Source organism: Eleginops maclovinus, chromosome 8, assembly GCF_036324505.1.
Source record: "Eleginops maclovinus isolate JMC-PN-2008 ecotype Puerto Natales chromosome 8, JC_Emac_rtc_rv5, whole genome shotgun sequence".
Lineage (NCBI taxonomy): Eukaryota > Metazoa > Chordata > Actinopteri > Perciformes > Eleginopidae > Eleginops > Eleginops maclovinus.
Window position 1 is genome coordinate 9,079,008 of NC_086356.1, and position 24,248 is coordinate 9,103,255.

A 24,248-nucleotide genomic window follows, 5' to 3' on the forward strand; every position below is an offset into this window, starting at 1 on the left:
TCAATGTATAGGTTGTCTATTTTTTTTAAACATAGACATGTCCCATGCAAAATGGTTAAATGTGTTACTTTGAAAGATACATTCTTTCTGACATGATAAAATTCAACAGAGGAATTGATAACGTCAACTGGTTTATATCACTGACACTGCTGCTCTGTCAGTCTGACAAAGAATGGGATTCTTCTCAGTCAACTCTGACAAATATGAGATAGCAAAACTAATGTCTACAGTATTAACTGTGTTGGTGCTGGAAGCCTCTCCAAGGGGAAATCATACGTATCACTTAAACCAACCTTTTCCTTATTTACCCGCTACTGACACTCAAAACAGAACATGAGATCGATGAGTGTTTCACAGTAGGGACATGCATCTTATTTTGAAATAGCTCACTTAGATACACAGAACATTTTAGCATAGAAAAGTGGGTATTAATTTCTTACACAGCACATGAGATATTGTACACGTGTGAGACAAATCCCCTATTTGATTACAGTATAATCTTTACTCTTAAACAGCACATTGAGTATAGAAGAAGCTGTAATTCAAAGCAGTAAAGCTATTTACATGGCGAGGGGTGTAATATGAAGAAAAACAAAGAAAGGGGTAGCCTATTAATCAAAACAATAAAACCAGATATTTTCCTGAAAACCGTTCTTTCTATTTAACTACAGTACATTTTTCACAACTATTTGCAACATTTAAATATATATAATAATCAGGGTCTGTTAAAGGAATGTTCAAGGTATTCTGCAACTGGATAAATCTAATGAAATATGCTGGAATGAGTTTTAGTGTGCTCTGGGGAAAGGGCCCTTTAATAAAAAAGCACAGCCGTCGTTGAAAGTGAAAGAGAGAGAGTAGGACTTCCGGTGTGTCCAACCAATCAGCTGATTCCACATGCGGACACTGAACACCGCATTCGACAAACGCGAGAGCTGCAGCGGACAAACCCGATTGGTGCCGAGAGCGACGTCGGTGATTCCGCAACACAGGCAAAGCGAGCTGCAACATAGCCACATGTTTAAGCCATCTATTTGGACCGAATAATACCGGTATTCGCTGTTTTAGAAGAAGAGGAATATATTTAAATATCCAACTGAGGCGGCAACGTTTAATATGAATTGTTCATTTAAGGATTTGCAGGAAACATAGCGGACTGAAGCCGGCGAATTCAAGCGGAGCCCAACAGTTAACATTAGCTAGCTTTAGCCTGTTAGCTATCCGTTAGCTCAGGAGCCGCTATCTCGTCCACTCGCCTGACACCTGCACGCCAAGCTGTCCCTCGTTGAAGCTAAATAGTCCGTTACAGTCCACGTCGTGGGGTCCTCGTTCTTTTTTCCTCAAGTATTTTTTTGTTTTAAGTCCCGATTTGACACTAAAGTAGGAGAGAACCGTGACAGGTTGAGGCTGGGACCAGAAGGGCAATACAAGCCGTGTCCTCAAGTGGCCGTTCATCATGGACAACGCACACACAAAGACGGTTGAAGAAGTTTACAGCTTTTTTAACGTGAATGAAAGCACAGGTCTGAGTTCAGAGCAAGTGAAGAAACAACGAGAACGATATGGACCAAACGGTAAGGAGCTTGTAAACACCAGTTTTTTTCAAAAAACAAGTAACGTTAGGTTTTTTTTTTTATCCCGGTGTCATGATGGCCCGTATTCTCTCTGTGTGTAACGGTTGAACGAAACGGAAGGTTGTTGACGTCACACACTGTATGTTGTAATACCGGCAAGCATCAATTATGTGGCTCACTTAATAAACAACTCATCGTCCTTCCGTATACTAGCTATCTGTGTACTACTGCTACGGTAATGTATATCGTTTTGGATTAATATCTGATATTTAAATAACTCTTTGTCCATCTTTTTTGCCTGCGGTCTGAATGGGATGATCTGCAGAATTACCAGCGGAGGAGGGTAAGTGGAAGTCGCCTGTTTATGTTCACAGCCCATCATTCCTAATTGTTCAATTAAATGGAAAGGTTAATTTATTTTCCAATGAAATTTTTGTCTTCTAGGTAAATCCCTTTGGGAACTAGTGGTTGAACAGTTTGAAGATTTGCTTGTGAGGATCCTTTTACTCGCTGCCTGCATATCATTTGTAAGTACAACACGCATGTTTTGTTCGTTGTAGAGGTGGTTTGTGGAGAGCTTATTAAACCAGTATGGACCAGGTGGATCTGACTTTGTAAAACTCCCATTTCACTTTTGCATAGCCAGGTGCTCTGCCTTATTCAGTATCAAGATAAGCAGTAATAAAGGTCTGTGATCAGATTGTGTAATGCGTTGTAAAGAGGTGCGTTCATCCACTCTCAACTTGAGATAAAGATGTACTAGAGTAGTCACTAGATAATGCACGTTCAGATATCCCTATATAAACAAGAGCATCCTCCTTTTCCTGCAAAAAACAGAACATTTTATGTTTAGGAGAGAAAATGAATTGGTAGAACATAGTCTGTGTTCATCTCCACCACCATCCTTCTCTTTACCCTTTTAGTGATGAGGTCAGTGGGATTTTTTTTCTTAGCACAGCTCTATCATCCTACAAAGTGTGCACATAGACCTTTTCTGATTCAGTGCAGGTCTCAGTAAAGCCAGAATGCTGTTCAAAGTGGAGAGGCAAGGTGCCCAGAATCTGTCTAGGGACACTACCCAGATGACCATTTCTTTTCATGATGATTCTGTCTTCTACAATGATACAGTTTGTTAGCTCTGCTTTTGGTCTCAAAGTAAATCATGATTCATTAGATTCTCTTTGAGTCTTCGTTTCAAACAGATTCGGTTAAAACGTCAATAGCCACATGGTTAATAGTTAAAAAGAAATGCTGACATGTTAGTCTGGCAAATCAGGTCAGAATCAGAATACCTTTAATCGCCCCACAGAGGGGAAATGTACATCGTTACAGTAGAAAGAGCCAAAGACAGCTTAATGTTGCACCCAAGATACTAAAAAAATATATACAAGAATCACTCAATAGCAAAATACACCAAAATAAAAGTATAGCAATGATGGCTATTTTCACTTTATTATGTGTCCCATTGTTGGGCTGTTAAATAGCAAACGTGGCAGACTCTTAAAGGTGCCATAGAATGGAACATTGTATTTACCTTGGCATAGGTGAATAAGGAGAGTTCGGTACATTGAACTGACATACCGTGAACGTTAAACACCATTGTTTCCACCTTCACGTGCAAATCATGAATAACTATGTCACAGCGGTAAAACGGGTGAATTACAACAATCCCTGTGTGTGACGTCACACACGGTAGTCCAGCCCCAACATTTGCATACACCAGCTGCTGGAAACACTAACACTGACACTCAACACTCTGTAACGTTGCTCTCCAATCTCCGACCAACTGGCTGTTCTTCAATTCATTGGTTTCCTCCTCCGATAAAGGCTCCAAAAGGTAAGGTTGGATGCCAATAGCCTCCATGGTTCATCTCTCACAGCTTCGCGAGCTTCACTTACTTCTGTGGGCTCTGAGGCAGCCATGGATTGCTCCTTGTAAACCAGCCAATCAGAGCAGAGCTCGTCATAATTATTTAAATGAGCCCCCAAATAAGGCAATTCAGCTTGTTTCATTCTAGGACCTAGGAGTTATAAATGGGTCTGTAAAAAAACATCTGGACATTTTTTGGGTCAACCAAAGGTATATACCTTCTTTGTAGACATCAGAGAACAATTTAAAATACCAGATAGATAAATTCTATGGCACCTTTAATGCCCCTGATATTAAAACCGGACACTTTGATGTCCATTTTTAAAATGGATTTTTAAATGAATAATTTTCTTAAATACTACCTAACTTGTGATTTGCAATCCCTAATGTTGTTTATGTGTGACACAGTTCAGTATCCCGTGGTGCTGTTTCTATTAGCATTTGCTACTTGCGTATTGGCTAAGAACATCACTCACAAAGGCATGGCGGTGACAGCCAGCAACGGTTTCAGAGCTCATAAATCACCAGCGGTTGTAGTAGCTCTCAATCACAGCAGCACGCAGCCTGCAGACACATGAACATTTCTATCAGCATGACAGAGTGTAGACTACCAAGACGTATACGAAGCACATATGTGCACCTTTGTAATTTAATTTTATTGAATTGAATTTGACATTTGATTGGCCATGCTTAAATACCTTGGAGTAGGAAAGGGGGGGGGGGGGGGGCATTGGCATTTGGTTTGACACACTTCACTTCCTGGCACAGATTCTAAAAGAGGACAAAGTGGTTACTACACTCTCTCTTTCTCTCCCACGACTTTCTAACACACTTGGCCCAGTTCCTACAATACTGGCAGAAACTGGCTCTGTATTTATTATGAATTAATAAATGATTGTTGGATAATTAAAAAACAATGACCCTAAATGTCAACGTTTTTATCTTGGCGCACCTTTGACTACTAGGAAGGTGCGTGAATAAGACATTAGAAGGAAGAAGTTCCAGAATGAGTATTTATTCAGTTGTGTTCTTTGGGGGTGCAGCTGATCGTGTCCCGTCATGATTTCGATGGGCTCAGTAACTCACACTTGAGTTTTATTTGTTATTGAATGTATGCCAACAATGTTCATTATATTTTCTCTCTTCTGTGTGTAGGTGCTGGCCTGGTTCGAAGAGGGAGAAGAAACCATTACAGCCTTCGTGGAGCCTTTTGTTATCCTGCTTATTCTAATAGCAAATGCCATCGTAGGAGTCTGGCAGGTAAACATGTTACCATTACAAATCCTCATTTGGGTTCTTTCAAACCGTCTCTTTCTAGAGCCAAATGTTTATGTATTTTGATGAATACTCAGAAATATATGCCTCAAAAAATCTGACAAAAACTATATTTTTTAAAATGTTGAAATAATTCCCTAAATCATCATCTTGAGATGAAACCCATGTCATAGAGAGAGACATGGAATAGAAAAGGATATCATACGGCTTTAATAAAGACATCAGGCCAAGGATACAGCACACATCCCTCAGTGTAAGAACACTCTAATCCGAAACACTTCCTCTTGTCTCACTGAAAACCTGGCCTGCTCCACTTCCTCCTCACTTGGTATATTCTCGTCCAGGTTCATTAACCTATCCTTTTAGGGAAACAGGAGCTCATGCCCTTTGAATAAGCAGGGTCACATTTAGTTTAGGTTGAAGCAAGACAACCAAAGTGATTGTTTTTCATTTGTGCTTGTAAGTGGTTATTTTAATGCCTCTGTTTATTCCGTCTCTGGGCAGTCTTAGCTTTCCCCCAGGATTTACGGTGTCGGTTTCTATGAGAAGCAGTATTGATTTTTCAAAATACACCTTAATTATAGGCAGGAAGCAAACCCAGCAACAAATTGTAGGGAGGCATTCATCACAACACACAGAGAAGCAAATCATTTGTCCTTTCTTTTTCATGACGCCTTTACAATCAAAGTCAGAATTGCTCAGAATATGTCTTATTTCCCCCAAGTCAGTTACAATGTAAACAAACACCTTCCACCTGCCTGTGGATGCAGCCCAAAAACAGTTCAGGAAATATTTAATGGCATGCGTTTTAATCAGGCATTCATGAACATGTTTGTCAAGCTAACTATTACAATTATTAAATGATATCTCTTTAGTAGCCATTTATTAATCACAATATCAGGTGATGGATGTATCCTACATCCTTAAATGAACACGTATAATTCAAAATACGTCCTATTATTCTCTAGATTCTTGCTTGTTACGTATAAATATTAGTGTAATACAGTTAATAAAGAGCTTTTTTCTCCCATATAAATATTTTTTTGATTAAAAAATGTACCAAGATCAATCACCCTGTGTGCTAATTCCAGCACACCAGATAAAAGCAGATAGCTGGCAGGTTGGGTGGGTTTCTGCTGGATTGTCTTGTAAATGAATGGCTCGTCGAAGGTCCTCCTGAGGCTTTAGTAAATGGTGAGCTGTTGCAGTAAGTGGCTGGTTATTTGACTTTGTTATTGTAAAGCAAAGCCTTTGTAAATGATGTAGAAGTGGACGAGGCGTCATCTGCTGCTATTATTATGGCTCTACCTATTCAAAGCAGTGGGTGTCTTGTGATTCCCCTTCTTTTCTTTTTACTTTGTAGACCCCTAACCTTTACCAGCAGCCATTTTATTGACTGCGTGTCCCTGTTGCTATTCAATAAAAAAAACGTCATGTCCCGACGTTGTGTGCTTGTCTTGCCGTGTCTCGTTGAGTGCTGCCTGCCTTCCTGCCAGCGTGGCTGGGGGCTGCCACTAAAACTGTCCACTCTGAGAGTTATCTGTCAGACACGGTGAAGTCAGCACTCACAGAAAAGTGCAAGTGAAGAATGATCGAGAATGAACTGAATAAGCAATAAGGGAGCATTACGACAAAACAGAGGCAAGATGTCACTGTGGTATTCGGGGCACCTGTATATAATGTGTATTTTATGTTTAAACCATTCCATTGATAGGGTTACTCTGGGATGTATTGTGTCACAGTTGAAAAGATAACCATGTGAAGACAAACGCTTACAACATGTCCCAGTGTCTTCATTATTCTCCCCGCCATCCATCCTAGACAACACGTCATGTGCTGTTAGTTAGTTTTTTTGTGTGACTTTGCTTTTGTAAAGATTAGATATTTGGCAGTCCATTTGAATAATGCTGCTCTGACTGAAACGGCATGTCTGAGACGTCACGTCGTTTCTATTCCAGATCCCGGAAGATGCTTGGTGTTTGTGTGAAATTGAACTTGTTAACTTTTGTCCCCTCCTATTTCCTCTCTTCAGGAGCGAAATGCAGAAAATGCCATTGAAGCCCTTAAGGAGTATGAGCCGGAGATGGGGAAGGTGTACCGGCAGGACAGAAAGAGTGTCCAGAGAATCAAAGCCAGGGACATTATGCCTGGGGACATCGTGGAGGTGGCAGGTAAGGTTGAAAGCATTACGCTTTGTTTATTCATAAGACTTTGAGTGTGCATGTGGCGGCAGTAACTTCATTACGCCTCTCGCTCCGAGCGTGCAAGCTCTTGCACCTTCATTTTTATTATTTACATTTGTTCCATTTATTTCATCTGATGAGTCGCTGACATGCTTTTAATGTAAACTATAAAGAAGGATGAATAAATGTCTGTCTCCACACTCGGATGCTTTTAGTGACTGCAGGATATGTAAGGAGAACATTGCTCATCAGTTCTCTAAACATTATCTCCAGTGTTATGACGTACACTTTGCACAGTTTTAAATACACACACAGCTGATCCCTGATCCTGACAGACTCTGAAGTAATGGTAGTGCTGAGGTAGTAAAGCAGTTATGCAACACAGGGCAGGGGCCCACACTGTTCCACAATATGTCTTCTCCTGGCTAACCTTAACTTGAATAGGGCCACATTTAACATCACTGTGTTTTGTATCCATATACTGCATCTTAATAAGTACCTGACATGGCTTCTAGTTGCTGGCTTTTAACGGCAGCTGCTGCACGAGTCATCTTTCATGCGTTTTTGTGTTTAATTTTCTTTTGTTTTACCTACATTTTAAGTTAGAGGCCAGAATTGAAGTTAACAGTTTTGGGCTTTTTGATTGGCCATTTAAGACGAGCCATTTCATCGGCCGATTTGAGAGCACTCTGATTGGTCGACTTTAACAAGCAATCAGATCCGGTGTTTGAAATGAACCATCCTATTGGGCAATTAAAAAAGCAGTCTGATTGGCACTTTTAAACAAGCTGTTTCATTGGCCAATTGATATAAGGTGGGTTTTGGTGCATTCAAATAGTATTTTCTATTAAAATGTCATGTTGCTTTAACTGCAGCTCTATTATCAAATCCGCTGTCTGTTACAGCAATAGCTGAGATCCTGCTGATAAAAGTGTTGTCTTGAGAGCACGGACTGCCAGCGTTGTTTCCTTTAGGTTCTTATAGTGGATGTTGGCCGCTGCTGAATTAGAGGTTGCTTTGTTAACACAAATACACTTTTATTGGCACCAGTAGCATTGGGCAGCAGCACTAATTTAGATTCAAACGTTTCTGAGCACTGAATGTCACAAAGGGTTGCTTTACGTAACTGGACATGTAGGACACAGTTTTTTTGTTCTGAGTTTGAGCCATCCACACATTGTTTGGTCTCCAGAGCATGGCAAGGCTTCATTAAAAATCACAAGTGAGCCTTCTGGTTTTATTACTAGCAGCGCTTTAGCTTTCTTTGCTTCTTTTTGTTTGCTTTTCTTTCACTGTGCAATTCCTCACTGGACGAGAGTTTCTTAATGTGTTGCCAAAGTGATGGCCTTGACCCTTGTAGCTACAACATCCTGTGCAGAGGAAATAAGAGTGCCCTTTCCCTCGCACTTTACTTCTCTTCCCTGATTCACTCTTTCTGGCTGTATGTAACTTGAATGTGTATTATGTGGGACTTGTCACCCCTGTCCTCCTTCCAAACCACAGGCTGTGGGCAGTGCTCAGCATTAATGTTTGTATGCCATGAGGGGGGAGAAGACAACACGACAGGATGTAACATTTAGAAAGGGTACAGACTCAGTTTCGATAAATAATTTGTGCTCCAGATGGCCGCATGGCCAGATTACCTCTCCTGTGTTTACGATTGTAGGATAGTCTTGTAAATCTTCCTCACCAACGCTATTTGTCTCAGCCCGTCCTCCGTTGTCACTTCCACATGTCCACGCTCGGTGCTCTATCCCTGCAGATGTTATTGCTCCATTATTCCACAAAGCAATGGTATGGAACACACAGTGTCATGTATTTTGAAGGTTTGATCTCAATGTTTCCATTCATAAGAGACGTTGAGTCCCCTGAGGGCTGGATGAACTCATGAAAGGTCTAAAAAGGCTGCAGAATACGTGCTAGCTCATCAGGGAACCCAATCACAGTGAGAAACTAAAATATACAACCCCCTTAAGGCCAATAAAGTTTCACTGGACCCCACATGATGTACTCTGCACTACAACTCAAACCCACACTTCTATGTTCTATTCGTTTGATTGAAGTAGGGCCACTGTTGGTTCAAGGGAGGAAAGGTGGGGACAAAGACAAGCTTCTGTGTTTGTGTATGCAGACTGACATTTGTCCCTCACTCTAGGGACAACATGATCAAATCTTTGGTTCACAAGGGGGAAAAAGGTCTCTCTTTCCCAGAGGCTTTTCACAGAGCAAAAGAGAGCATGGGATGTAAGATGCAGGGAAAGATCACTCAGTTTGAGACAGCTGCACATTTTGGGGAAAAAACGGCACATTTCTGAATGACAATGAAGTCAGAGGGCATAATCATGTGAAAAATATCATATGGTTGATGATAAGGTTTTAAGTGAAAACATAACTAGGTCTTGTGTCTTCTCGCTTCCTGTTTGAAGGTGGATTGTTTTTCTAGCTGTGACCATATCCCCAGCGCTGTGAGTGGTAAATAGGGTCACAACTGTACTTTGATGTAGGAGGTGTTTCTAATTAGTGACTTTTTTGTAGAAATCTTCCCACAGGACTTTGAGTCTGAAATATTTCCAGTGACTACAGGTCCTCGTCTCCTTTCTGTCCTTCCTTATGCTTTTACTATCTCCTGTATGGGGGGGTGGTCTAGTTTGAAGAAGAGTAGGTGAAATCTTCAGGCCTCTAGTCAAGTGAAGGACCAAATTTGGTAGTGCAGCTGGTTCAGTACAGGAGCATTAAACCTCTGTATTCCCACAGGTTCCGCTGCATCTACAGCAACACCATGGTATAGAGTAAACATGAGAAAACAAACAGAGATGTTTGTCCCGTTGGTTACTTGGATATCTCTGAATTATGCTTAGTTGCTTTAATCTGCCTTGAACTGATGTGTGTTGTGAATGAACAAACTGTTTGTTAGGAAGCAAACACAAACACGGTTTCTTTTTAAAGATGTATGACGGGGAGCGGGTTTTCCTCGCTGAAAGCAGACGTTCTTATCATTTCCCCTCCCCCCCAAATCCAGCAGCACATGTTCGCAAACTGATCAAAATAGTTTTCCCATTTTTGGACGTGTGTTTTGCAGGACTCATCTAATCCCCCTTCCCATTCTCTCCTCCCCCCCCTCTTTTCCTCTCCACTCAGAAGGGCACTGCAGAGGCCCGAGGGTTGCTTTACATGTCTGTCACCGCTCTCTGCTGTCCACACAGCGGTCCCTCAAGAGCCTCTGGGTTATTTGTTTTTATATGGCTCTTACTTTTCCACCCTTTCACGCTGTGTTGTCACGCTGTAATCTCAAAATAGTATTTCCCCTTGGGGCAGCAGCGGCGTACTTCAATGTGCCTTTGGATTTTTTATAAAACGTCAGCGATGATTTTTTACATTTCTTATTGGGTGCTATGGGAACCCTCCAGCTGCATTATGCAAGCCAAATCAGGCAGTGGCGAATATGCCGCAGCGGGCTCCTGAATAGGGAAAAAAAGACTTTGAAACTTTCCTTTTGTTTCACAAAAGTAAGTGTACAAACAAAACGCAGGCACCTACCTCCCGCTGTGTGTAGTAGCTGGCTACACTGATGCTCATTAAACCAATTATTGGGGAATTGATGGCGTTTTTCTGCAACAAGCTCCAGCTAAAGGCACAGTCCCAACATATATTCTTGTCTAGCTGCTGTGAAATAGATGTAGTTGCATTCAATGAGATCATAAAAACACAAGTTCACAGCGTGACACCTGACATTTTGGCTAATTACCGCCCCCAAAACTGCGGGAATTCTACGAACGGCTTGATTTGGTACTGCCACCTTAATTGGCCCATAGTTTAGTGTAACAGAACAGTTGTATACCGGAACATATTCATCTGGGACTTTAATGTACTTCTAAGAACATCTTCTCTGCTTGTATTGTTTGCTTCTTCATCAAAGACCTGACCTCTTAAGAGATAATGAATTGCGTGTTAATATTTCCATCCCCATCCCATAGAAGGCTTTGAATCTTAAACTCTCCCTTGGAAGCACATGGGCATCCAAATGGCTAACATTTAAATACTTTTTTTCTACAATCAAAGCCTAAAAGTTAATTATCAACACTTCTCAACACACTTCTGCCGGATCAGACCCAAACGAATTAAAGAGGAATTAAAGCTGTTTGGTACTGCTTTCAAGCAAAGCAAATACTGGTCAGTGGCTTTAAAGCACTTATCTGCCCTCTAGAGAGGAAACACTTGTTTGGACTCGGGTGTATATTTACATTTGACATTGGTTTAACTAGAGATTGAAAAGCGATGTGTAAGAGGAAAGAAGGAGCAGCGATCTATTTGCGTCCTGTTCATGAGACGAGTGGAACATTAATAACGCATGACTTTCCCTCATTCTGTTACACACATAACTTTGAGTTTGATTACTTTTCTCTCGCAAGAAGGATAAGTTCGAACAACACAGCAGTGTCTTTAGTGTCTTTAGTGTCTGTGTGTGGCGACGTTTGTTTGTTTATTTCAAAGTGTTTTCTCTCTCATGAGAACATGCTCTGATTTAGAGGGTGTCTTTTTACATGTAGAACATTTACTCTGTTTGGATACAGTATTTGATCAAATCTCAACAACACATCTGCTTTTATGGCTTGTATTTTACAAAGTACTCGTCCACCTGTCGTCTTACCATTTACAGATCCCTTTAACCTGTAAAGAGGTCCTTAAGTGTCTCCTTTGCTTTGTTGTTTCTGTCCACAGTCGGGGATAAAGTGCCTGCAGACATCAGGCTCTGCTCCATCAAGTCTACAACACTCAGGGTGGACCAATCAATTCTCACAGGTAAGGCCATTTCCTTTGTGTTCATATGTTCTTCCTGTGACTCTCACAGGATTACACATATTGAAACATCTCACATGTGACCCATCTAGCTTGAAAATATAAAAACATGCATTCCCTCCCCGTCATTTCTCCTCTGCCACCGCCTCGCCTCTTCTGATCAACCCAGACACCAAACAAGAATAAGCAATTTCCTCCGCCTTTTGATGCGCATGGCCTCATTACCCCCTGTTGTCATGGCTGCTCAGGCAATGACACAACTAAGAGGAAGGGAGTGTTACATGGATGAGAGGAAAATGAAATAAATGAAGGATTAGAAGTCCGTAAGTGGCTCGTCCTCCTATGCTGCCTTAATTGGTAGCAAATTCCACTGGATATTTTAGTGTTTCAGCTATTTTTCCCCCCTCCTTCCTTCCCCATTCATGGCTTTACAGCTTGTCAAATGCTCCCTTACTTACGGCATCAGAAAAAGTGCAGCACGGTTATTTACACACACGCACACACACACACACACACACACACACACACACACACACACACACACACACACACACACACACACACACACACACACACACACACACACACACACACACACACACACACACACACACACACACACTGGGAGGGGCAGTGGCGTCGCAGCGTTTGATAATTGTCAGCCGCGCTCAGTCTGCTGCAGAGCCTTTTCCACACATATCTGCCCAATGTGTTGACCAAGCATCACTTTTCCCTCCCGTGTAGAAACTTCCTCACCCGCTCTCCTCACTCACACGCTTTGTTTCCACTTCCTGCAGGAGAGTCTGTGTCTGTGATCAAACACACCGACCCTGTGCCAGACCCGCGTGCCGTCAACCAGGACAAGAAGAACATGCTCTTCTCTGTGAGTGACTCACAAGACCATTTCAGTCTGCCGAGTATTGTTACTACACCTATAAAATGGAACATTGTCCTGCTGTCATCCTCCTACTCATCCTCTTTAAAGTTTTTTATGCCTCTTCACATCCATTTATCTATTCTAGAGTGTTCTTTTTGGGAACATATTGAATTAACCCTTAATATTGTAGCTTTTTCTGTCTCTTACATGTGAGAACATAACAAACGTGCCAGTCCAAACAGCTAAAGTTTCCATTCATCTACAAAATAAACAAATTTACTTCCATGGCAGCTCCCACATTTGTTTCCGAGTGAAATGTATGGACATGTTGATGCTTGCTGCTGCCTGAACCTCCTTTCTGTCTCTTTGTGACACATGGCTCTGAGCACCCGTCTGACCAGTTTAACCCCCCCTGCACCCAAACGCTTTTCCATGTAATAATATGTTTTGTTTATCTGCCGCTTCCTCCACAGGGCACCAACATCGCAGCTGGTAAGGCTGTGGGTGTGGTGGTGGCCACCGGGGGCAGCACTGAGATCGGCAAAATCCGAGATGAGATGGCGGCGACGGAGCAGGAGCGCACACCGCTGCAGCAGAAACTGGACGAGTTCGGACAGCAGCTATCCAAGGTAATTAAGTTACTTTATGGCCTCTCAAGCAACCCTCTGCTATTCCTGTACAATGTTCATTTCAGTTATGGCTAATTGTTCGCTATTAATGTGAACTAATGACGTGTCTTCCCAGGTCATTACGCTGATCTGCATCGCTGTGTGGATGATTAATATTGGCCACTTCAATGACCCGGTCCATGGGGGCTCGTGGATCCGAGGTGCTGTCTACTACTTCAAGATCGCTGTTGCTCTGGCAGTTGCTGCAATCCCAGAGGGTAAGCTGGACGCACGCACGCACGCAGCCTTGCCCTTGACATGCTTGTTGCTTTGAGAGCCTCCAATGATGTGCCATTATTCAGACTTCAGGAACCTTTTGTTCAAAAATCCTACTTTAAATGCTTCTATTTGATACAGGATGTATTTCTCTAACAGATATCTCTTCTCGTGTGTGTCTTAATCCTCATTTTGTCCGTGGTTCTGCTGCTGTTCCTCTTCAGGTCTGCCTGCTGTCATCACTACTTGCCTGGCTTTGGGAACCCGGCGCATGGCCAAGAAGAATGCCATTGTCCGCAGCTTGCCGTCTGTGGAGACCCTCGGCTGTACATCTGTCATCTGCTCTGACAAGACCGGCACGCTGACCACCAATCAGATGTCCGTGTGCAGGGTAAGAGAGTGAATGGGTCCAGAGAGGAGAAATGGTTGGTTTGACTCTGAATTGTAAGTCTTACATTTACTCCATTATTTCCCATTTCCACCTCACAGGATGTTTGTTGCTATGAAAGCTCTCATGTCAATCGGCTCATTAACCTTCAACTGTCGGCTCAGTTCACTGGAAATGTTGACATTGTTAGCTTATCTTTCAACATTTGCACTGGTTTCATAGTAACCAGTGTAACCATGCACTTGCAACAGGTTAGAGTGCCGACTAGGATACTAATTAGCTCACACGATAGAAGCACAGCAATGGGCTTTTATCATTAAATGACTAATTATCGGCCCCGGCCGTGGCGCAACTGGCTGGGGCACCTGCACCATACGCCGGCGACCTGGGTTCGATTCCCGACCCGTGGTCCTTTCCGGATCCCACCCCGACTCGCTCTCCCACTTTCCTGTCACTCTCCACTGTCCTATCCGATTATAGGCAAAAAGCCCCCCAAAAATATCTTTAAAAAAAAAAAGACCAATTATCAGACGGCAATAATTGTACAGTGTCAATATAATCCCTCCATGCTGAAACTTCCTGGCTAAAATCCCTGCCAGTAAATGATGTTTAATAAGCACTCAGGACAGGCTCAGTATGTCTCACTGGATAGGTTTACTGGAATTTACCTGTGGTTGGAGAAAGTGAAATTAGAAAAAGATTGCATCAGGGAGAATATTTAAGTGACTCTGCAGTCGCAGTGTACCCTTTGGAGTTGGAGCTGGCAGGGATTAAATAATGTTATCTGTCTCTAAAGGCTTTGTCTTCTATAATTTAAGAACCAATTTTTAAATGATTTCTGATTTATGTACCAAGAATCTCTTTAAACACCAATAATTATTCAAGATGTTTAGCGCGTCTTGGTATGGCATAAAGATAGATCACTGCTGCTGATGTCTGTGTACATCTTCACCACGGCAACAGTATGGGGACAACGTCTGCCATTCATAGGAAATGGGGGGGAAAAAGGCCAAAGATAAGTAGATTTTGTTTAAACAGTTGCCTTACATGGACAGAACAATGGTTAGTTAAGCTATAAACCTTTTACTGAGAAATAAAGCAACCCTGACGGCCTTTTGCCTACTGTAGGGATTTATTGAGCTCCAAGCATTGCTAATGATAAGTGGCTAATAATGGGAAAACATGATTTAGTTAGGGTTTTACACACAGGCAGCGTTTTACATTAATAAGTGTGTTCATCTCCCCCTTTAGTGTTCTTTCACCAGCTCACTGTGTGACTTTGTATTTCCTCCTGCCCTGCGTCTCCATCTTCCTCAGTGCTCTTCCCTCAGCCCTTTATCTCGCCGGTCTTCTGTTTCCCTCCACCCTCCTCTTTCAGGCGGCATGCTGATCAGTATGCAGTAGTTAGTCACTTGCAGCAGAACCAGCAGTAGAGTTGCATAAGTGACCTTGTGTTGGTAGATTTCCTCTTCCCTTGCTCATCCTGCACACTTTCCTCATATTCGACATCATGTTAAGCAAATCTGCGAGGCCTCATTTTGAAACTAAAGGATGCTATTCTTGGCTATTTGATAGTCGCTGAACGAGAAGCTTGACGCATGCAAACCACTCTTGTCCTAATAGAGCTGAACTAAAATGTAGTGCCCTCAGTGACTCAATGTTCCTCCTTCAAGTTCAATTCCTTTCTTTGTTAAGCGTCAGATCGCCATTGACGTCACTGCTTTGTTGTATCGACGGTGCCTAAGTGCACACACCATGTGAGCTCATAATTGTATTCACGTATTTCTATTTCCATCCCTCATTATGTGTTTCTGTCCTGCACCTCTGAATTTTGGGCTGCTTTGAGTGAAAGAATGTGTTTTCTCTCCGTGTGCAACTATATTAAGAGCTGGAGTGATGTCTGACTCCAAACCTCTATTGTGTGTTTGTTTACATCATCAGTTGCATCAAAACAACCTTAGATTTGGATATGGAACACAATATTAACGTGCTGCGGCTTTTTTCTTTTCCTGGTGGATGATGCTGTTCTCACATGCTATTTCAATTTAAAGAAAGACTAAAGATATCAGTGGAAGATCCTGAATCAACCGATTGCCGGTCTTCTTACCCAGGATTGGATCCTCAAGGTCAAATGATTTCCGCCCAGGAATGATGATTCCCTTCGTACTGTTACTGTTGTGTGTGTGCGCACAGAGGGATCCTGTGTCTGTCTCGCTGTAAGATGACATTTATGGAGCCGTCCCACCAGGGAGCTCAGTGTCTGCTTTGGCTCAGCATTTTATTATTTTACTCTGCTCTAGTTCAAGCATCTCATGATATGAGTCCTATTTCCTGTGGATGGTAGTACGCTGCCACCTGCTGGATGCAGAGTCAGAATCCCAGATCTTATTTTTCTGAATCAAGATTCAAAGGTCTATTGTCATGTCACATACAACCCCGGAATAAATTAAGAGACCACTCTAGATTTTTCTCTAATCTTTATCTCTACATGTATGGCAGCCCTTCCAGTGTCTGATGAACTCCAGCAGAGAGACAGGTTGTCAGTAGTTTATAGAATACAATGCAAAAAAACTCAAAGACATACCTATAAATAGTGAAACCGGAGAAACTGATAATGCTGCTGTGCTCTCTCAATTTATTCCGGAGCTGTATATATAACTACAAAAATAATTTACAAGATGGTGTATACAGCAGCTAAAGTGTGGCAAAAAGATACGTTACTACCCTGACATGGACATTTACCCACAAGAACACTGTGGGAATACCAAGTACTAATTGTATGTCTCTACCCCGTTTGTGTTTGTAGATGTTCATCGTCGATCAGGCAGCGGGAGATAACTGTTCGCTAAAGGAATTCACTGTCACTGGCTCCACATATGCCCCAGAGGGAGAAGTGTGAGTATAGTAATGCATGAAAATCCCCAAAAATAAATCCAACTGGGAATGGATTCATAGAAGCTAAGGGCATCATTATGTATTGTTTCATACTTAAACTACAAACTGCTTGTTTTGAATGAAATCTGCACAGTTGTCTCACTTGTTGTCTCTGATTGGGTTCTGTTTAGTTTCACCGATGGCAAACCAGTCAAGTGCTCCCAGTATGATGCCTTGGTAGAGCTGGCCTCTATCTGTGCTCTCTGTAACGATTCCTCACTGGACTATAATGAGGTTGGTTCTGGCACTTTATTCTTCAGATCCAATGTGACTTTGGTGCCTGAGATATTTTCTGTGACTTTCTCTGGTCAACCGTATGATTTTATTTCCTTTTCTTTGCGTTTTCAGACCAAAGGAGTGTTTGAGAAGGTGGGCGAGGCCACAGAGACGGCGCTCACATGCCTGGTGGAGAAGATGAACGTGTTCGATACGGATGTCAAAGGCCTGTCAAAGATCGAAAGAGCCAACGCCTGTAACTCTGTACGTTCCCCTCTGCTCTTACCGCATGATGTAACTGTACTTTATTCAAATGGTAACAAACTAAATGCTTTATCAAATCTTTAGGTGATCAAGCAGCTGATGAAGAAAGAGTTTACACTGGAATTCTCCAGAGACAGGAAGTCCATGTCTGTGTACTGCACTGCAAATAAGGTCCGGTCCTCTGTTGGCAAGATGTTTGTAAAGGTAAGATAAAGTAACATTTGAACTATACTACTACTTTAGGATTTGAAATTGTATGCAACACATGGCTTATATTACTGTTGTCCTAGATACCGTTGATACGATAATCAATGCTATGCAATTATATACTTTTTGTTAACTTGATGGCAAAGTGATGGTGATGTTAGTGAATCTTTCTCAGAAGACTATAAAAACATTTACAGTATTTGTTCACCTTTTAGCGAAAGTGTTTCTCTTGTACACTTATTTCCTTTGTTACTCCTCCTGTCCTTCCCCGCTCATAGGGTGCCCCTGAGGGAGTGATTGACAGGTGCACGCACATCCGTGTGGGCATTAACAAGGTGCCCTTGACCCCTGGCATCAAGGAGAAGGTACTGTCAGTGATCAGGGAGTACGGAAGCGGCAGAGACACTCTGCGCTGTCTGGCTCTCGCCACCCGAGACCACCGCATGGTCAAAGAGGAGCTGAAGTTGGAGGACTCTACCCGCTTTGTTGAATATGAGGTGAGAGCCAAGACGGATGGATAGAACTCTCCCAAAGCTTTTGTGTCCTTTTTGGTTTCTGGGTTCTTTTTCAGGAGTGACATTGTTTTCTTTTTCTCTGATCATGCAGACTGACCTGACCTTTGTTGGCTGTGTGGGCATGCTGGATCCACCCAGGGCGGAGGTAGCAGCCTCCATCAGACTCTGTCGCCTCGCGGGCATCCGAGTAATTATGATCACTGGAGACAACAAGGGTACGTAGAGAAACATCGTCACATCTAGTTCTGAAAACTCCCTGTGTCCATGCATCCCTGAGGAGTTAATGTGCTCTCATGTACCTCAGGGACGGCTGTGGCGATCTGCAGACGTATTGGTATTTTCGGAGAGGACGACGATGTTTCCAGCATGGCGTTCACTGGCCGAGAGTTTGACGATCTGTCGCCCGATGCACAGAGGGAAGCTGTGGTGAAGGCGCGCTGCTACGCCCGTGTGGAGCCTTCACATAAATCCAAGATTGTGGAGTACCTGCAGTCGTATGATGAGATTACAGCTATGGTAAGCCTTCTTATCTAACATGTTAGTTTACTCCCTGTTCCTCTAAAACATCTTCAAATAAAACCAGGAGGAATCCATGATGATGCACTGTAAGCTAGTCCTTCACACTTTGTTTCACTCTCCCTTCAGACTGGTGACGGAGTGAACGACGCCCCGGCTCTGAAAAAGGCTGAGATCGGTATCGCCATGGGTTCAGGCACGGCTGTGGCTAAGTCCGCTTCTGAGATGGTCCTGGCTGACGACAACTTCTCCACCATCGTCGCCGCAGTGGAGGAAGGCAGAGCCATTTACAACAACATGAAGCAGTTCATCAGATACCTCATTTCTTCCAATGTGGGCGAAGTGGTCTGGTGAGGATAACTCATTTACCGGTAACTTTATATATTTTACACACAACCTTTACACCTGTTTAATCTTCTTCAATCCTGCTTCTGTTGTGTGTAGCATCTTCCTGACCGCGGCGCTGGGATTCCCTGAAGCCCTCATCCCGGTGCAGCTGCTCTGGGTCAACCTGGTGACTGACGGTTTGCCCGCCACCGCTCTAGGATTCAACCCACCGGACCTGGACATCATGAGCAAGCCCCCCCGCAACGCCCGCGAGCCCCTCATCTCAGGATGGCTCTTCTTCAGATACCTAGCCATCGGATGTAAGTGCTTGGCATATTTGTAGTGGTTAACCATCACCAGCCAGTGATACACCAGAACAGCCGGTTATTAACTCGGTGAAAATCTGCCGCTACATCACACTGTGAAAGTAGAGTTTATGCAGGTAGTCACAGAATCGGTCACATCTAATCGCAGTTCGCCTTCCTCTCGTATTTAAGGCACCAGTATTTGTGTCCTTGTGTGTGTGAATGACCTCTCTCTGATCTCCAGGTTATGTGGGTGCTGGCACTGTGGGTGCTGCCGCCTGGTGGTTTGTTGCTGCTGAGGACGGACCGAGGATCACCTTTTACCAGCTGGTAAGAATAACAGCCAAACTGCTACGATCACGCTAGTAACGCACGCTTCCACACACCGACCTCCAGTAATGTGCTGCTAGCTTTAATCTATGTTTGCCTTCCTATAGAGCCACTTCCTGCAGTGTGGCCCGGAGAATCCAGAATTCACTGATCTGGACTGTAAGGTGTTCGAGTCCCCATACCCCATGACCATGGCCCTGTCTGTGCTGGTCACCATAGAGATGTGCAATGCCCTGAACAGGTTAGTTTGAGCAAGGCATCCTCCCAGCATTTACTACTGACAAATAAGCAAGATATACATGTTCAGAATGACTGTTCTTGAAGTAATCCAAATAATAATTGTTCCATTTGTATAAAGTGCTGACCATTTGTTTTACTAGTATTTTTCAATGTCCACCCCTTTATCACAGCTATGTGTAAACGCACAATATCCTACATGTACTGGCTCTGAAGTCAGATTGGGTTCTAACAACATGCTCCCTTGACTTTTTTGTTCTCAGCGTGTCAGAGAACCAGTCCCTGGTGAGGATGCCTCCTTGGGAGAATGTGTGGCTGCTGGGAGCCATCTGCCTCTCCATGTCCCTTCACTTCCTCATCCTCCACGTGGAGCCTCTTCCAGTGAGAAATCTTTTCATTGAACACTTGCCGATGAAGTAGCGCTTGCGTGATCTAATTCTATAGAATAGTGAAGCACACATTGACCTTTGTCCCCTTCTTCTTTTCAGATGATCTTCCAGATCACCCCTCTGAATTTGACCCAATGGCTGATGGTGCTCAAGATCTCCCTGCCTGTCATTCTACTTGACGAGTTCCTCAAGTTCGCTGCCAGGAACTACCTGGATCCCGGTAAAGAGCTGGAGAAGCCGGCCGGCTCCAAAGGCTGCTGCCTGTTCGCATGCATGGAGGGCATCTCCTGGCCCTTTGTGGCCCTCGCCCTCCCCCTGGTCCTCTGGATCTACAGCACCGACACTAACATGGCCGACATGTTCTGGTCCTGACTGACTTGAGCACAATCTCGACTTTTTCCCATTTTCCTCCCCCGCCCCTCACCGCCATCACCTCCCCTCTGTCCTCTCCCTCTCCCCTCTCTGCCTTCCTACGTGTGCATAGCTTGCGTGTGAGAGTGTTTGTAGAGTTAGCGTGTGTACTAGTGTGTGCCTACCTACCACGTGTGTGCGAGAAGGACCAACTTTAACACATAAAACCGAAGGGATAATTTAAGATGTGAACACGGAAGACACCTGGTGTTCGTTAGGATAGGATTTTTGAACGAGTGAGGCTTTAAATGCGAGTGTAAGAAAATCATCCCTCCCGTAGCTGTGGACTTTGTTGCTTGTCTGTAAGAAAAATATACTGTTGACAGTTATTTTATTATTATTATTTTTCAATATTGCCTTTAAGGTTTATATTTACTATTCTGGGAGAATCGGTTGTCTCATGTCACTACAGGAACAGCAGTTGTGTTAAGCTTCCCTCTTCTTGAATAGAAAAGTTAAGAAATCCATCATCTGTACAGAGATAGAATTTTATGCAACTTTTTTTATGGCTTCGTCAATTCATCGACCACTGTGGCTTTGACTTACCGCCTTCATTTACTTTCACGTTTACCATTGTGTCTTCAGTATATAAACTCAGAACTCTTTCAGAGAGGACAAGCTCCGTGTGGCCGGCGAGGACGGGGAAAAGGTTTGGGAGTAAACGTTCGAATGCTCTGCTTTAAGAAAAGAAAAAATACAAAAAACACATTTGAAAACAAAAACGCTGCATGTCTTGTGACCAAGCATGAACTGTATGTGGTTTCTCATTTCTAATTTAATTGTGAATGTCCCCCCCCCCCCCCCCCCCCATGTTAGAGTATAAATTAACCTCATGGATGTACTTTTTTTTTACGATAATGATTTGATAAGCCAGTTTTTCTGCACTGGGCAGAGCACAGCTACCTCAATGTGATAAAAAGATTCTTTTTTTTGCTCATCTCTAGATGCTTTTCCCTACACGGTCATGCTAAAGCGTAACATCTGAGGTGTGCCCCTATTTGCTTGTGCAGAAAACAAAGAACAAAACGTTTCCTTCCCCTTTAACATTCCTGAGGATATTTTTTGTTTGTACTGATTTCTGACTTTCATTAACTTTATTTGTGTTTTGCTTCGGAGACAGAACTGAGGGGGATGATGTTATTTAGCATCTCCATGGCGTTTGATTCAAAGGACAGTAATGTTCAAATCCTAAGATGAAAAAATACTAATGCAGAAAGTACTCCAATGAACTTGGAATGCAAGAACCCAAAATGTTGTTTTTTTACTTTGAGGAAAATACACTCATAAACCCTTTGAATCAAAGTGTGCTCTGTCTTTATTTAATCGATCGACTTCATGGTTTTCATATCCAGTGTTTCTTTTTTTGTGTATGTGCATTTAATACTTGAATACAAACCATTTCAGACTTAAGAAGGCTTCAGTGTCCCTGGCACAACATGACCAGCAGGAGACAATGCGGAGAAGCAGATCTTTAATATTTGACTCTTAAAGGCTTTAATATCTGGAGGTTTTAGTTTGTGCTGGCTCGCCGCTCTCTGTTGTAGTGTGTCAGAGCCTATTCAGTCAACTGCACTAATCTTTAGACCACTTTTTTGTTTTGCCTCATCTAAAGCATGTTTTACAAGGTAGAAGCCTGGGTTTGTCCGCACCGTGTGTGTGTTTGTGTTCCACTTAACAACTGTGTGCTTTTGTTCCTCAATGCCTTCCATTGGCTCCCCTGTCACTAGAGTGAGTATCCATTTGCTTTCTTCACACTCTACTAAATACACATTCACTTCAATCTAATGAAACAATAGGGCAACAGAGACCTTTTTCCCCGAGTAAAAGCACCATTGAATTAAGAAGAATCCTGGGAAATGTTTTTTTTGTAGTTCTCTTAAAGGAGTTTTAAAAAGTGATTCTACCGTTATTAAAAGTACACAAGAGAGCGATTACGGCATATTGAAACAATTACAAAGTGATCAGACGTTGACCACATGCCACTTTAAGAAATGTTGCTGTGTTCTGTACTTGTCACCGCTCTGTCACTTGTCCATATTCACAAACCCAATACCTACTATTCATAGTGTGATTGTAAACGGGTCATGGAATTTTGAATTGCTTTGTACTAATGTAATTTTCTCTCCCTTTTTAGGTTGGCTCTCATAAAATCTTGGATCATTTTTAAAGAGTGGGCTCAGAGGCTGGAGTCGTCCTCCTTTCCAGCATGTGTGCTCACTCTTACCTTCACACACCCCATGATGACCAGCAGTGTGTGTACCCTTGCACTGACAAAAAGGACATGTTTTCCACAGTAATAAGACCAAATCCATAAAGGTAAACATAAAAGTGGTTGGAAACAGAATTCCCTTTGCCGCAAGCAGCACAACACATGACCACACACACTTCCTAACATTCGTATACCTCTGTGTGCAGTCGCTATATAAACACGACACTATTCCATTTGTTTCCAGGGAAGTCTTCAACACTCTCAGCGTTCCTTCTTGCATGACAAACTCATTTCCAACCTCCATGGTAGCTTGTCACGTAGAGAATCTTTAAAACACTGGGTTCAACAGTCTTACATCAGTGTAAAAAAACATCCATGCATGCGTTTCAGCTGTATGTTGGCTTTGCAATTTGTATTTATAGAATTTAATGTATTATATACAAATAAAGACATTAAGAAGGTTTTAAGATGGATATATCCTAGATATGTAAATCACTGTTTTTATTGTAACGGTTTGGTTAATTTGCACAACACTAGAAATGGAGAAATGACTCATGAACTTGACTGTGCTCTACTTGAGTTCTTTTTTTTTTGCTGAATTTCCCTTCTGACAACTACTAAAGGCCAATTACTGACCCATTTATTTTGTAATGAAGTGATCCTTTGCCATGAGAACAGACTAAACACTTTGATTCATTGGTAATCCTGCAATACAACAGTGTTCTCCTGTTTTCTTATGCCTCTGCGTTAGAACTATTATTATCATGTATCTTTATCAACTGCTGTAAAACTGTGATCTATTGCGAGGGGGCTTTCCCCTCAGTGACACCTAGTCAACGAACAACATTAACCATATGTAAAAAGACGATCGTTATTGATGACTAATAATGGTTGTACATGCATTACTGAGGTTGTGGTTTCAGGTAAATAAAAGTATAGTATTTGAATTGTCATTTCTTATTTATTGCATGGTCTATGTGTTTTTTCCACAGTTGTATATAATAAAATAATGACTGGGTTTAACGAGCAAATGTACCCATGAGCAGGGGTAAAAGAAGTACTCGAAACTTGTACTTGAGTATAATTAGAAGTACCAGAGTGTAGGAATACTGTTAAAAGTAAAAGTCCTGCAATGTTTTATTTGACTCTTTTCTTACTTTTAAAGTACTAAAGTATAAGCATCCAAATGTACCAAAAGTAAAAGTAGTCATTGTGCAGCTTGGTCTGTTTCAGAATAATATTTATGATATGTTTTGATTATAATTATTGATACATTAAAGCAGGGGTGTCCAAACTACGGCCCAGGGGCCAAATGCGGCCCGTGGTCCATTTTTAATTGGCCCTCAGCAGATTCTAAAAGTATAATGGAGTATGGCCCACACCTGAAACTTATACTTGTCTTATATTGTATATCTTAAATATGTAAAAATATACTACACAGTATTCATGTGTTAATAAGCCCACTTTTCAAATACATTCAGTAAATTTAAGTTGAAAGCACTTGCTAACAAATATAAGTTGATAAAAAAAAAAGACTTAT

At 42.3% G+C, this 24,248-nt stretch overlaps 1 protein-coding gene across 3 annotated transcripts; it reads left to right on the forward strand.

Annotated features, from left to right (window-relative positions):
- Positions 1-927: 927 nt before the first annotated feature.
- atp2a2b (ATPase sarcoplasmic/endoplasmic reticulum Ca2+ transporting 2b) lies at positions 928-23,655 on the forward strand. 3 transcript variants are annotated; one of them, XM_063889255.1, is made up of 24 exons: positions 928-1,574; positions 1,900-1,917; positions 2,019-2,101; positions 4,600-4,704; positions 6,752-6,890; positions 11,622-11,702; positions 12,497-12,582; positions 13,050-13,205; positions 13,321-13,462; positions 13,685-13,851; positions 16,655-16,743; positions 16,914-17,016; positions 17,131-17,262; positions 17,347-17,466; positions 17,748-17,966; positions 18,076-18,199; positions 18,289-18,500; positions 18,630-18,850; positions 18,945-19,147; positions 19,377-19,462; positions 19,570-19,703; positions 19,963-20,080; positions 20,188-20,308; positions 22,634-23,655. In XM_063889255.1, the coding sequence occupies exons 1-24, from the start codon at positions 1,457-1,459 to the stop codon at positions 22,645-22,647; spliced, it is 2,991 nt and encodes a 996-aa protein (XP_063745325.1). In that variant the 5' UTR covers positions 928-1,456; the 3' UTR covers positions 22,648-23,655. The 3 variants fall into 3 exon arrangements, 2 of the variants coding, with proteins under 2 accessions (XP_063745325.1, XP_063745324.1); XR_010166268.1 differs by having other exon boundaries at positions 929-1,574; positions 20,188-22,227; XM_063889254.1 differs by having other exon boundaries at positions 929-1,574; positions 20,188-23,655.
- Positions 23,656-24,248: the final 593 nt, after the last annotated feature.